The sequence below is a fragment of the Hippocampus zosterae genome, chromosome 4, assembly GCF_025434085.1.
Source record: "Hippocampus zosterae strain Florida chromosome 4, ASM2543408v3, whole genome shotgun sequence".
Lineage (NCBI taxonomy): Eukaryota > Metazoa > Chordata > Actinopteri > Syngnathiformes > Syngnathidae > Hippocampus > Hippocampus zosterae.
This window is the reverse complement of record NC_067454.1, coordinates 18,500,919-18,516,817: the sequence shown is the minus strand read 5'-3', so window position 1 is coordinate 18,516,817 and position 15,899 is coordinate 18,500,919. Positions and strand designations below refer to the sequence as shown.

Sequence of the window (15,899 nt, the reverse complement as noted above, 5' to 3'; positions counted from 1 at the left end):
ACATTTGTTGACTATCGAGGTACGGTTGTTTACTAGTTGACTGAAGTCGGGAATCCATCCATCCATTATCTGATCCGCTGTGTTCAGGTAGTAGGAGGGGTACACCCTGAACGGTTGCCAGCCAGTCGCAGGGCACACATAGACATAGACATAACATGCAAACTCCACACAGTAAGGATTCGAACCCTGCACCTCTGCACTGCGAGGCGGACGTGCCAACCAGTTGTTCCCCATGTCTTGAATATTTTATTAAGCGCAACTGTTATTTCATTCAGCTCAGTTCCACCCGACTTTCAGTTTTCCCCTTTAAGGGGCGGGATCTCTCCAAACATTGGTTAAAACACATGTAACTGCGGTGTCGAGTGGGTGAATCGTACGTCAGTCAGTAAACCTGCGGCACTCTCTTTTCCCTGTTGTTCCACCCTTGGGCTGAGTCGAGAAATCAAGACACCGTCCTCACAAGGAAGTCCGCTCATCACTTCACCTCGTTTCATTTTCCCCAGGTAAGACCGGCGCGAATGCGCGTGTTTCTCGCTGAATTTGTGGGAATAATCGGAGTAATGTGACACAAACAGCCGTTTGAACGCGTGCCCTCGAGCTCGATAAGCTAGCTTCAATCATTAGCACCGTTGAAGCAAATGTTAGCCTGCTAGCTGGCTGCTGTCAGGCTATTTCAATCACATGCCAACTTTCAGGGAATAAAATAGTCTCCGTATAACTGCAGAGTTGTTTATTCCAAGGTAATGTAGATTATGACAGATTCTAATTGTCGGCAAGACTGTCATAATAAACATGTCATGACTAGCTAAACGTAGACGGTGAATGAAATTCTTTCGGTTGCATTTACGGAAACTTCTCCACACAAAACAATTTACGTGTTGCCCTGTTGCTCACAATACCTTGCAAAAATGCTCCATCTAGTTAATTTGCTAAATCGTTTAATATTTATTATTGCTCGTTTCCAGGGATCTGATTCATTTCAGTTTCAGGCAAAAGCAGTAACACGTCGTTTGTCCTATAGTTTCAGTGATTAAGGGTGACTCCCATCATCATTGAGAGCACGGAAGGGCGAAGTGTAAAATACCACATCCAGTCACTAATAAGTTGCAAAATCATATCGCTGTGTTCCGGAATCCATGCGCACTTTGCTGTTCACGTTCTACATCTTAGTTCACTCTAGGTGTTATCTGTCTGGTCGTCATGGTGAATGCAGGGTGTGGCCCTTATGTTATGGTGCATGGTTGCGCAGGGAAAGTGAGCTTTCAGCTTATCATCTTACAAGTTGTGAGTTAGCTGCTGTTGGTACCTGCATGGAATCCGCACGCTGACATGACATTCGTAGTGAAACCTCCCGTCTGCCACACCTACCCGATGCAGTGTTGTATTGCAGATAAACAGGCTCTGCAGATTGGATTTGGTTGCATAAAGAGAAAGCAACCTGCTCAGAAATGTTGTGCACAGTGTAACCCAAACAGTTATACCTAAATACATGTCTGAAAACAAGCAGTCTTAAAAGATTCAACACAAATTTATTACACAAAACGTTATCGAACAATCCAGATATAAGCAAATGTTTAAGCCACAATTTAACCATTAAATCAGGGAGTCTTTTGCATACCACTAGAAGGACCCCATGTAAAACTAGTGGTAGTAACATTAGACTGTTTGGAAAAATATACACAGCACAGGCAAAGATTTTGCTTCGCCTTTTTTTGCTATACAAAAAAATTCTTTATACGTCAGATTTTTGACTGCTGTACAATTGTAAAAATAAGTGAACTGCTACATATTAAGACTTAAAGAACAGATCATTACCATTAATCATAAACTAAACTTTCTTTAACCGAGAGGTCTCACAGAATTGTCAGAACGGAAGAGACATTAATTCTTGGCTTTTCATAGGCACAATGACAGTTACGTCTTAAAGTTGTTGTGTGACTTTTGTAAATCCGCTTCAAATTGTACTACTTTGAGGTCAGATCATTCGGATTTGAAAGTCCTTTTGTCAAGATGTGGTTTATTCTAAAGTGGTCTCTCTGATAGAACTTGTTATTCTTATGCTTTCACTTTTAGTCTTGGCCAAGCTGAAAGACCAGGAGTTCCATAAAAGCTTCTCTTATATACATAGTACGGTAATAAAGTAGTATGTGTCTTGAGTGAGCGGCTTGAAAGGGTGTATGCGATCATGTTTGTTATTTTGAGGAACACCACACTTCCTGCCTAGTCATTTTTTTAGGAAAGCCTATTATTTGAATTTGTAAATTCTTATTTTGGAGAAGACACACTTCAGATAGCGGTCTTTTCACCTCTGTGTTTGGCCGAGTTAGACTTTATGTATTTGTGCGCTACCTGTGCAGTGTATTGGAGGATCAACACGACAGAGACATTGTGGGAATATAATAAGAGCAACGTGTGGGATGAGGAAGCTGGGCAATTCTAACTATAGTCTTATGTTAGGGCGGTCTACTATAACAAGGGACTCAAGCAAACTTCCCGTTCATCTCTCTGATGCATCTCCAACTAAACACACGCACACACTCGCACACACATAGTCGTTGGATCTCGATCTACAGATTTGTTAAATAATTTCATTGCTCTACTGTGCCCTCGCCTAATAATAGACGCATTTAAGTGCCAATTAGTGCGGGTAAGGTCAGTGTCAGGAAGGCCAAGGTGACAAATTGTGTTGTGTCGACAGGTTTGCAGTATTATTGGCTTACGGTACTGTTTGTGTCGTAGGATTAGCAGAGATGAGAAGGAGAATTGAATTAATCAGACTGGACGAATGGGTCCGCTAGTTGCGGCGTCTTCATCGTTCATCCATTATCGCTGTCTGCATGCACTAAGATTTTTCTGTTTTACTCGGACTTTGTGGTTGCTGTTTGAGAAAAGAAGATAATATCCTGAACGGTAGTATTTCAAATTCATCTTGTCATAAGAGCATTACATGTGTGTGACTTGTGTTCATCCTGGCTGCCTTATCCTACACTTTCTCCAAATCCTGAATAGAAATATCATTACACTTTTACCCCAATGTGCTTTTCAGCATGCAGTAACTGACATTTTTTGAGTAGGGAGGCATCAATGCTGCTTTTTTCAGATGACACATTTTTGTAGTCCCTTTTTAACCGAAAAAGGAAACAAAAATTGTCATTTTGGCAATCCATTCAAGAGTGAATCCTAAATCTTGAATCTCGTTAATGCAAAGTTGATGCGTCTCTCCGCAAAAAATGTACAAAATCTGGTGGACAAACAGGTGATCTGGATAAATGCAGTTTCGGTATGCGCATTACAGCGTTCTCAGTCTATATTGTAGAGCCGTATGGATATGGATATGGGAATAATTTTGACAACACTACCATGAGTGGACTAAAACATCCAGCACTCATTCTACTGTGATTTTGACGATTAATTCACAAACAGTTATTGATTTGACCTCAAAGCTCGACACCTGCACATCCTGCAGTGTAAATGTAAGCCAGATCGGAATACCATTAAACCCCACGGTGGACTCATTAACTGTATCACTTTGTGAAACAGTTTAAAGCAGTGATCCCCATCCATGATGTTGTGGCCCATTACTGTGCTATGAGAGAACATCCGATGCAGGAAATTATCCCATTTTATTGGTCTGAAAATTATGAGCTACAAATATTGTGTCATATAAATGTTAATATTCAAACACTCGTCCTACTGCAGGGGTGCCCAAACTTTTTGGACCGAAGATCGACTTTTCGATTAATCAACTTTTTGCGATCGACCCGTGACTGCGCACGCACATACACATGCGCGTTATGATGAGCAACAGCCTGACACGGAGGCATGCAATGCTCTTTTGCAGCCTCTTAACTATCGTTGCTCACATGTACCGTTTTAAAGTGCTTCCCTCAGTCCTGTAGATTCCTATTCTTTTCCTGTGCCCTAGGTGAATTGTACACGAAACAAACTCTGAATGAGAATAATGATAACGATAAAAGATAGAGCGCAACACCTCTGATCACAAGCTGCATTTGCAAACAAATTTCGGTGATGCAGGTCACACGCCATCGTAGGTGAAAGATTTACCTGCTTTATTTAATTTAATTTTAAAAAAAAAAAATCATTTTTGTGAAAATGAGACTTATTGGATGATTAGGGTGCAGTGTACATAAACACAAAAAATACATTACTAACATGCACAAAGACACACAAATGGTTGTTTTTTTTTTTCTCCTCTACACCCCTCGCGATCGACTTGGGACCAGTTCGCGATCTACCGGTCGACCACGATCGACATAATGGGCACGGCACCCCTGTCCTACTGTATATACAATAAGCATTGTGTGGCAAGTTGACATATTTGAGTGAATATTATCTTGAGTGGTATTGTTGCTGTTGAATAAAGCCATCAGGGTTGACTTTTCAGTTCAGAGCTCAGACTGGTTGGTAAATGCCCCTGCCGTGACTCTTAACATTTCTCCCTAATGTGTTTGTTGTGGTGGTTTAATGGAGCAGGCAAAAGCAAAAGTTCAAGATGGACAGAGGTTGAATTGTGGAGGTGAGGAACTGAACAGTGCACATGGCTCCAGCTTGTTCAAGAAACTCCTCAAGTGGAGAAATCCCTGACTTGAGCAGTTTCGGGGAAACTGCTAGAAATCTTGAAAGAATCTTTTGCTCAAACTCACAGTTGAGGATTTTTTTAAACTGCTGCCAAAGTGTTTACAATGTTAAATTATTTAAGTCGAGGGGCAGTAAGACGTGATTTAATGTTCTCTTTCTAGTGCGATAAAATAGTCCAAGACAACCACGAAGGAAAGTTTAGAGTTAAATATCTTAATACTTTTTGGGAGGGGTTAGGGCTAATGTCAAATGTGGACCACTTAAGAGGAGTGTGGAAATGATGAAGTCATGTTACGTCCAACTGTGGCGTGGGAGAGTGAGCAGAAAACTGAGGTCTCATCACCGAGTCCCACAGGACAGGCTCTCTTTCCGAAACGTCTTCACCATGCTGCTTTCATTATTCACGCACATTCTGTTCGTTCAAACCTTCCCGTGACGGCACATATGGAGTTAAGATTATGCGTCAGGGTATAAAATATGATACAAAGAGAGAGCCTTTAGCCTGTAGGGTTCACCAAACGAGAGGTAGGCTTCTTCAAAGGAGTGGTCTGTCTGTCGATGTTCTGAGAATGTTGCTTCTTTGTTCCAGTAGTGTGTGTTGCGTCATTGCAGCGCCGGCAGCTGTGATCAACTATTGTTTCACAAGGATGAGCTCAACATTGGCCTGTTTTATGAAAGACTTGATTAAATTTGCTGGCATTTTTTAATAAAAGAGTGAGGAATCCCCACTTAGATATGAGTCTAGGTTAGGCACTACTAGTATAACTCCAGAAATAATGGCCCTTCAAACGGCGATGTTTGGATAATGATAACGATTTATTAGGAAAGTGTCCTATCTGTGTAGAACGGCGGACGTATGAGTTCCATGTCTGCTTCACAGTTCTAAGATTCGGATTTAAAATCTCCACTTCGCCCATCCAGTGTAGAGCTTGTAAGCTTTCCTCGTCACCCTTGTTTGTGTAGGTCTTCCACATTCAAAAACACGCATGTGAGTTCTATTGACTTTGACGACTGTAAATAGTCCGTAAGTGTAGATGTGAATAGTTATGTCTATATTTACCCTATGATTAGCTGGCGACCGGTCCAAGGTGTACCCCACCTCTCATCCAAAGTCAGCTTGGATAGGCTTCAGCTCGCCTCTGACTCTAAAACCAATAAACGGTATCGAAGATGGATGGGAGGGATGGGTGTCGTAACTGAAATATTTTTAATGTTGCATCATTTAACTGTTTTTTCCCAGATCACATCACACAATTGTCCTACGAGTTGCTAGGCAGAGTCATAACAGTGCTCAGTCATAACTGAACCTAGGGCAAAACAAACAAACAAACAAACAAACAAACAAACAAACAAACAAAAATACAAATGTTCCTCCTATTCCCTCTGACAAAAACAGCAAGTTTTATTTCAGTATATGTGGCCTTTTTTTGTTCATCTTCAGGTAGCCTTTTCTCTGTTGTGGAGCGACAAGACGGAGACATTGAAAGAGGGCCTGTAGTCTACTGTTCAGCGTGGTCGTCGGGAAAGCAGCAGCAAGCATCATGACGTTGTCATTCAAAAAGAACCTGGACAAGTACAAGGATCTGGATGAAGATGAGATCCTTAACAATTTGTCGGTGGATGAGCTCAAACAGCTGGAGACGGCCCTGGAGGAGATGGACCCAGAGGTCGGAGCTCGGTGACAATTGGAGGAGGGGCCCATTGCTGATATAGCCTTTATTGTATTTTAATCCACACATCTACTTATGTGTGTTATTGGTCCCCCTCAGAATGCACTTCTTCCGGCGGGTTTACGTCAAAAGAACCAAACCGCAAAGCAAGCCACGGGAAGGTTTGACAGAGAGCGCCTCCTCAAATACCTGGAGAAGGAAGCCCTGGAGTACAAGGACAGAGAGGATTTTGTACCCTTCACAGGGGAGAAGAAAGGTGCGTGAAGCTGAGCAGCATAAATCCTTTCGCTGTACAGTATGGTGATGGAAAAAAAGCTGCACAGTTATGATATTTTTATATTTTATAATATTTATATACTTTTTGTCTTCTACTTTCCCCCTTTCATAATTTTACGGCTGTTAATTTGGGAATTCCTCCCATTGAGAGGCAAATATATTAAGGATGTAATATAATTAGTCAGTGTAAGTATTTCCGAATCCCCGAAAACAACTGTGACAGTTGCTTCTGGAGGCATCAACCCGATGACCTTGAAATTAAATATCAAGAGAGAGATGTTAACTCCATTGCGTTATTTGTCATGTGAACTGGGATGGAGAGCTGGTGTGTTTTCGAGGGGTTTTTGGCTGTAGCAGTAATGCAGTTGAGACACACAGCGGTAATTACTCTGCTGCTGTCTGTGTACCGGTAAGTATTACGAATGCTTGTGCCCTCTTATGTAACATGAAGGCGGGAGTGCAGGGGAACACCACCATTATGTGTGGGGTGAGCTGACAGAAGGGATGTAAAGCGGTATACCCATGAACAGTATTTTGCACTCAATTCTCGGTCTTGGCACAGTGATATCTAGACTTAAGAATGTGATTTGTTTCGTCAAAACCGCTGTATCTCAAATCGTATTTCCTTATTGAAATGAATGGAAATGCCAGTCACCCGTTACAACCCCACACTGTGCTCCGGAGAATGCACAAAAATAGTCAAACTAAAACTAACGTCTCACGCTGAGTCATGATTGCACGGTTCCATTTATCGTCCCTAGCGCAGTAGTGTCATAATAACGAGCATAGTCGACAGGAATTCCCATTGTCGGAATCTTTTAAAGATTAAAATATTCTCCCAGCTAATGTAGAGGAAATGTGCAGCTGACATCTTGACATCCACGCTGAACTCGCACTGCCCAGTTAGCTATAATGCATCCCATATGTGTATGTGTGCAAGTCCTATGACGACATGGAAAAGTTGAATCATTGCAGTAATGTTGCGGTTTCCCTTCCCCTTCGTTGTTTCACCCCAGCTGATAAATTAAAACAAACAGCTTCCTTACGTGCCCCGGAAACCACTGCAAAGGATATTAGGCCTTTACAATTTAACGTAATTCTTTTATAATCTATTCATTTTTTGTTGTTGTTCTTCTCTTTTGAGTTTTCGATTCCCAATTCCATTTTCAATCTCAAAGGTTTGAGGTTCGTTTGCAGCGATTAACATTGTACACATTTTAACTCGAATAGCTGGGAATACAATGTCAATAATTTGTCAATAAACCTACTGGAAGACATACTCCATTTTTTTTCTCTTGTCGAGCACTAGGATTCATTGTGATGCGAATTGTGTTTTTGCGGTTTCCTTTGGTAATTTCACACTTGAATCAATGATGTACATGAAACTGGCATTTTTGGGATTGTGGGACCACAAGCCACATCTCGATCTATTGCTTCAAATGAGCAGGCACAGGAAGGAGCCTGATGAGTGTATTTACTGTTTTGTTGGCTCCAGGAAGTGCCAGAACCCCCACCAGGGACCAGTATGAGCAATTTGATTGGCTTGACTGACTTTAAAGGGAGGTTAAAAAGTTGGAAGCGCCTATTTCTTGCAGGCATGTAGCGCTGGCATCCACAGGCTGTCACACAGCAGCAGCGCACTCAAGATTACAGTTGCCTTTTTGTTCATGACTTCCTTCCCTTTCCTCCCTCAGAGTGGTTACCATGGCACTACCATGCTCGCCTGACTGTTAGTCTTAGTTCAGGTCAACTGAGTATTGTGGTGTGGTATGTTATAGCAGAAGAACACTGCATGGAGCCCAAACTTTTTTATTTGGCATTTTAAATGGAAACAGCCCAATGAGCCTTCTCAATGACATTGTCTCTGATGACCGGAAATGATCCTAAATGAATGAATTTGCAACCTTTTGTGAGATTCCTGTGCATTTCAGTCAAGCACAGCACATTGTAAGTGTTGCAATATGATGCCATATTGTTGCTGAGAGCACCGGAAGGAGTCGGTTGGTGACGGTCTCAGTCTGCTGCTGTTACTCATATGCTGTGTGTCGGAGGCAATTGAAAACAAACGTGATTTTGATGAAATCATGCAAATGCCATTACAATAGCGCAAAGGAAGAGTTTCTGAGGGTCGGATTTAAACTGAATGGAATGATAAACAGATTGATGAATACATACAATTGATAATATTATAACAGTGTAGAGAATGTTTTGTTCATTAGCATTATATTCATTTTATGTACATAAGTGTAGCATGGAAATGTGTTCAATAGTGAATAGTATGAAATAAGACCTAAATAAGAAAGATAATTTATATGGATACTTTTCAGATACTTTATTCATCCTATGAGGGAAATTAAATTGTGAGAGGGTGGTCAAAAATGTTATCAAACTTTGACTTGAACCAGCATGCATCACCTTATTAGTTCATTTTATTTTCTTGTCTGTTGTCCGATGGAATCGCCTCCTCATTTACGTGCCATTTCCTCAATTCTTTTTAATTTTCTCTCCCCAGGCAAAGCATTTATTCCTAAACAGAAACCAGTAGAAACACGACAGGAGAATGTCACAACCCTTGACCCAGAATTGGAGGAGGCCCTGTCCAGTGCCACGGATACTGAACTCTGTGATCTTGCATGTAAATTGCATTAAAGTACTTCTTTACATATACTGGCTCCACGTCCAAAACACCCATAGAGTCTGCCTCTAAGAGCACAGCTGCACACACTCCCATTGACACTCGTAACTCTTTTTTCAATATTTTATATTGTGTTCTACTAGTCCAAATCATACCACATTGTCTTCCAAGACCTCCAGCCCCAGATTGCCTTCCAAGTATACTTTTATTTTAGGTGACATGTCTGTGCATGTAGAGTCATATATGCCTGCCTTTGTTTGCAGCAATCTTGGGTGTTCACACGCTTGTAACCAGCAATCAGACGTATGACGGAACTAGAGCGAAAGATGGCTACAACGGTATGTAAAAATACAAGAAGAATAATGACAACACTATTGATATTCACTCTCTGCAGTACTAGAGGGTAACTAATCCACTGTTTGCTTTCTCAAGATGTGGTTAAAGGGGAGAAGATGAACCCCGTGTTCGACGAGCCCCCCAATCCAACGAACGTGGAAGAAACACTGGACAGGATCAAGCGCAACGATGCCTCCTTAACTGAGGTCAACCTGAACAACATTAAGGTGCAACACTCACTCAGAATCAACAAGCTTTAAAGCTCAACAAGCATCATCCAACAAGTATACTACTTCCTTTTTGCAGAACATCCCCGTCCCCACTCTCAAAGACTTTGCCAAAGCCATGGAGAAGAACACACACGTAACCAAGTTCAGCATGGCAGCCACACGGAGTAACGACCCCATTGCTGTGGTGAGGGACGCTGGTCATCCGGGCTCTTATCGCAGTGTTGCTCCGTGTTCACCTTTTTCCATGTTGCCCTTCCAGGCCTTCAGCGACACACTGAGGGAGAACAAGACACTGCGAAGTTTGAACTTGGAATCCAACTTCATCACCAGCGCTGGAATGCAGTCGCTGATTGACTCCTTGCGAGATAATGACACACTCACGGAGATCAAGATAGACAACCAGGTAAAAATACACGTCAGCGCTATCTTAAGTGGCATCTTGCAGCTCTGAATATTTTGCAGTTATGTTTCAACACTACATTGTCACTGAATAAATGCCAAGCAAATAGACCAAAGTGAAACACATTAGATTATGCATGTTATGCAGTCGTAGTTGTCATTAATTTACCAGACTGCTCCAATGATTTGCTGGCTTTAGCTGAAGTACTCGATAATATTTTAACTTTGCCTTATTTAGATGCCTGACAATGGAAACGGCACCTGGCAAAACAGCAGCTTCCAAAACATTTACTTCCTCGTCATATTTTCCACTAGTCAGCCCAACCACGTCATGCTGGCTTCTGTAACGTGACCCTTAGTCTGATGTGCAGACCTTTTAAGCTCCTGGAATTGTATTTCAGAGGCAACAGCTGGGTACCAATGTAGAAATGGAAATCGCTAAAATGTTGGAGGAGAACAACAGCATCGTGAAGTTTGGCTACCACTTCACCAAGCAGGGGCCTCGCTCTCGAGCAGCCGCCGCCATCACCAAGAACAATGACCTAGGTATGTCGCAAGCATGCATGTGCACAACACTTGAGATCCTGTTGCAACCTGCGCAGAATTACCTCATGATAGGAAGGTGGATCATGCCATGACAAATAAGTGTGACGTACATGGAGACATTCTAACTTTCTTTGACACGTTTTAAAATAATTGTAACTAAGAAATGCATAGCACCACAGAGTTCTTCCCATTTCTGTGATATGCCTCGAGAGTGCTGTCTCTATTTTTATTCCTCCACATCACTTTGCTGTTCTCGATTTGTATCCACTCTTGGAGATTCAGGATAGAGCGTCTTAGATGTTACTAAAAGGATCGTAAGCAAGTGTTTGCACTCTCTTGAAACGGAATTGTGATCAATACTTTTTAATACATGACCGCACATTCTGTGATGTGCACCCCTCACATTTCTGTATATATTTTAATTCTGCATATGTTTTTGACACTTGACTGTAATGTCAATCAGTCAGTGTAAAATTTGTATAAGTGTGTAAATTTACAGTTCTCTCAAAACAACATACAGCCATTATTGTCTTAACTACTGGCTACAAAAGTAAATACACCCCTAGGTGAAGCTCAGAAACAAACAAAATAACTATAACTAAAATTTGACCCCCCCGATTTTATTAACTAAATCAAATTAAATTCAGAGTGCTTAAAAAAATGATTGCCCATCCCTGGTCAAGATATGAATGGCTGTGTATTGAGTTATTACACTTATACAAGCTATGCACTAACATTGTACATTATATTGTTGAAAAGTGTTTTCACAAAATAAGTCAATATTGCAATATTCACATTGAGTTTTACTTTTTATTCCTGTTGACATTGATTTTCCCTTTGGTTTTCGGATACGATTTAGGATTTTTTTGACTTCGAGGCACCAATGATCTGCTCTCTCTTTTAGTTCCTCCTGTTGTCAGAGCTGCAGTAGCACAGGTCTGATGCATGGGGTGTGCTCAGTGCAAGTTAATAGTGACTCCTCTTCACAGTGTTCATGGGACCATTCAGTGCTTTGAGTGGCGCCGGCTTAGTTTGTTCTGTACTCACTGACCCACGCTCTTGAAATGGGTGTGAACTTTGACCACGTGCTGACTCACACATTGTTACCATAACTAACAGGTTGCAGTTGAGGATGTAATCTTTTGTTTTTGTTTCATTTAGCATTTGCGGGAGATTTTTTTTTTTTTAAGTTTTACTTTCCCTGAAGTTCGCAGGAGGCGAGTGGAAGGAGACCAGTAGAAGTGGAATCCTGCCCTTCTCCCAGCCAATCATGTCACTTCATCTCGCCATGTGGAATCATTTCCACCAATGCCCTGATCTCATCTCGTGTGGAACAAGTCTTGTGCCAAACTGGGGGGCAAGGCGCAGTAAAAACGTACATCTGAGAAGAAGAGAAATAACTGGAATGAAATGCCCTCCTCTCCTATATATGCGTTTATCATTATTTTTTTTTATGCTGTTGTTGAAGGTGTGCATCGAGTTAGTTTTTAGTCTTTCCATTTCAGCTGCTCCCTGGTTTCAGCCTTGAACTAGTCTGTCCTGACTTTTTACTTTTCTTCTTTTATAATGATATCACATGAAATAACAGTTAACATTACATCGCGGAATCGAAATAAACATTTAAGTTCAGGATCACCTCATGGAACACCAGGGTCATACAAGCAGCTCACACAGCAGGACCACCGCCTGCCTAAAAAAACCCCTCCACAGCTCTTACAAATCCACGCTGCCCTCCGTCACTGTGTCGTAACCGCAAGTGAAGGCACATGTAGGCTCTGTTTTTCTTTTTATTGGCGGTGTCTTGTAAAACCTCACAGCTGCTGCGTGTTTTTGAGCAAAGCTTGTTTAGGTAAATCAGTGTGCTGCAGTGAGTCTAATAAATGAATGCTTACTCGTTCCCTCTCATGAAATACTGTACCCACTTAAACTTACCACCGCATCATGTTTTATAACGCTCTATTGTTATATTTTAACCATTTTGTGTTTTCCCGTTCCTCCTGTAACATGGCAGTTGGAACGATAAAGTGAACAGGTTATCAACGTCTTTCTGTAGTGAAAAGGTTTAACAGAAGAAGCCATAAATTTGTACTCTGATGTTAAACCATGCCAAAGACCTAACACATGCATTGCTTAATTTGTCTCATTTTCAGTTATGTGTTTATATTAGACTGGGTTTTGGCTGAAATAGTCTCTTTTTCATGGTGTAATTTGCGAAACATTCTTTGTGTATGTTTTTTTTTTCCTTTTCGGCCTATAATCTGTAGCTAAAACGGTCAATGAAGTAACACATCAATAGAGGCGAGTGACATGACGACATGAAATCTTCCCCACAATTTCCTTGAACAGGATGGCCCATCTTTTTGAGCAACTGGTGCAAAAAGGGTTACCGGTGATAAAAACATGTGAAGTAACACGTTTGCTCAAATTACATGATGCGATGACACTGACCATGCTACGATTTCTCACAATAATGAACAATGATTAAACATCAACACTTTTAAGACAAGTCAAAAGGAATGTGAGGACATTTGGCACAACAGTAGTGCTATCATCAACATTTCTTATCATATTTCTATAAATATCTGCAAGTATTCACATTTTAAACTATCATTTCTACAACAACAAAAAGGAAATGTCAATGTCCATCACAGGTGAGCTATTTTTAGAACCGGCCTGTACACACCATGGTCGTGAATACCCCCACAAGAACATACGCAAGTAATTGACTACTGTATTGTCAAAGCAATGCTCCTGAATTCACTTCAAAATTATTCCTTGGCACCAAAATAATGATGATGAAATACTACTTTTTTTTTCAAACTGAAGCATCTCAACTCACTTCAACATTCCAAGATTGTCTTGAGCACAAAACCCACACTTGAATGAATTTGTAAATGCAGAACTGCGAACGTATGCGGGTTCACTATATAATGTATGAATTAAAGTTTCAGCCTCAGGTACACCCCCCCCCCCCCCCCCCACACACACACACACTCACACATCACACACACTTTCGCTTGATACTCGGCAGGTTCTACCATTAACATGCCATTCATTTCTTAACATTCTGTGTGCCCCAAGACAGATGTCTCAAAGTACACTAATCTGCAAGTCACACGGCTTAAATGAGCTACTTGAATCTTGTAAATAAATAATGTTTTAGTGTCAGGATCTCAATTCTGGGATTGCATCTTGCTTAAATGTTTCTATCGACCAACATTTTTTTCAACTTGAAATGCCACATTCCTTCAACATGATTTGCATCTGGGTCATGTTGGGTTCTTAGCATGCTCACATTCTCTTGCCTTTTCACAGAAGACACACAGGTGGCCGGCTAATACGCAGCTTCTTTGTTGGGCTTTCTTTGTTATCTGTGACTCATGTATATGAATTTTGAAACGGCATCTCAAATGCTATGTGCATACACTCAAAACGCAGAGCTGTACAACTACTGTGGCTAATTTTTTTGTACATTATGTTAAAAATAACAGGTGCAGATGGAACATAAAAGACAATTTGAAAAAAAAGACTGGTGAAACTCACTGCTGAATATATCTTCCAACAATAAATGTTTTTACATTCAGTCTATTTGCTGTTTTCTGCTTTTCAGACTTATAACGACTTTGCAATGATAGGAATTCATTTCATGCACGTCTTTTGGTGGGCCTTGTGGTTTGGGAGATGGTGTTCCTTTGCACCCTTTAATCAAATCCAGTTTCTGTGATTGTTTGCATATGCCTGGGAGATGATGTCATTCGTATGTATGACTTCATCCTCATTGGCTTTCACTGGGCCTGTGAGGTGCACTGAGCTGTTGCCAGAGTGGAGGTGAAGGACTTGGGTTGCTAGATCACAAAGAGAAAATCATTCAAGAGGTTAGCAGATAATGTGTTGGTTTGATGTGTAAATCCTAAACAGCACACTCAGACATCAAACATGGCCTTGAATAGAACACAAACTTTAACATAAGAGGGAAGAGGGACTAACTAGGACATTTAGAAAACAATAACTAACACTACATCACATAACATTGTCACATACCGCACTATAACTGGAGGGGAAACTCAAAAGTATAAAGCAGTATCGTGTGTGTCTCAACTGAGGCCGATTGGATGAGGAGTTGTAGATTTTGTTGTAAATGTGGCTGCAAGGTCGTGTTCAAGGGTCATTGGGCGACAGTCGAACGCGCTCAATGTGCGTGTCAAGAAAACGTTCATGTAGCTTATTGTTAGAAAACTACGACCATTAATTACCACCAAAATTCACATACTGTACACAGCGCAAACTATGGCCACTTCAACCTCTGAAAACAATCGCCGCAATATTTTGGATGTTATGGGCATTAAGCATTTTCCTCCCGAGAGACGTTCACTATAGAGCAGTGGTTCTTAACCTTAGAGGTACCGAATCCATCCATCCAATTTCCCAACCCAACCAGTTAATATGCACATTAAGTGAACCCTTCATTAGTGAAAACAATTATATATATGTATATATATAGAGAGAGAGCTGTCAAACGATTAAAATATTTAATCTAATTACAAATGCAACTGTCATAATTAACTCAAATGGACTAAAAAATTAATCGTGATTACTCACATTTTTTATCGTTTCTGAATTCTCTATTACATTTTTTGTCCTTTTTTCCCCCATTTTAATGCTCTCATCAAATTGGAATCATGAATCAGTTTTCTATGTGCCAAATGCAAATATTTACTGAAATAACAATTTCTATTTTACATGAACATTTTTCACTTGGAGCAGTTGTTCACACATAATCTCTCACACAATGTTACTGTCCATCAACAACAGTGAAAAAAATATTCTGTCACTTTAGCAGCTTTTTTAAATGAAATAAAAACAGAGCAATATAACATTATAAAGTGCACATCTAAGGTAAACTAGTACTCAGCCTATAGTGGATTTAAACCATGGTTGCTTACTTCGTTTTTCTCAAGTTTGCTTTGAACACAGCAGTCTGTTTCTGTATGTTAGAGAATAACGAGACCCCGGACACCAGTGTTCGTTATGTGCCGCTGTGTATTCAAAACTGTCGGCCGTACAAACACGCGCAAGCACTTCCCCCGTGCTGCTGGGGCAAACCATTCTGAAAGAGGGGGGATTTCACTCCCCCTAACACAGTCAGGCTATGTTGATTGTGTGGGTCCTTCTTGCGCAGAAGTCTCTCTACGGTTTTTGTGTAGACCT

The 15,899-nt window shown here is 40.9% G+C and overlaps 1 protein-coding gene across 1 annotated transcript; it reads left to right on the top strand.

The window, feature by feature from the left end:
• Positions 1 to 338: 338 nt before the first annotated feature.
• Positions 339 to 14,274, top strand: tmod2 (tropomodulin 2). The gene is made up of 10 exons (XM_052063734.1): positions 339 to 503; positions 6,041 to 6,266; positions 6,369 to 6,525; positions 9,058 to 9,180; positions 9,444 to 9,518; positions 9,613 to 9,743; positions 9,823 to 9,930; positions 10,006 to 10,149; positions 10,547 to 10,691; positions 11,899 to 14,274. Exons 2-10 carry the CDS (start codon positions 6,141 to 6,143, stop codon positions 11,928 to 11,930), a joined length of 1,041 nt encoding a protein of 346 aa, XP_051919694.1. The 5' UTR covers positions 339 to 503; positions 6,041 to 6,140; the 3' UTR covers positions 11,931 to 14,274.
• Positions 14,275 to 15,899: the final 1,625 nt, after the last annotated feature.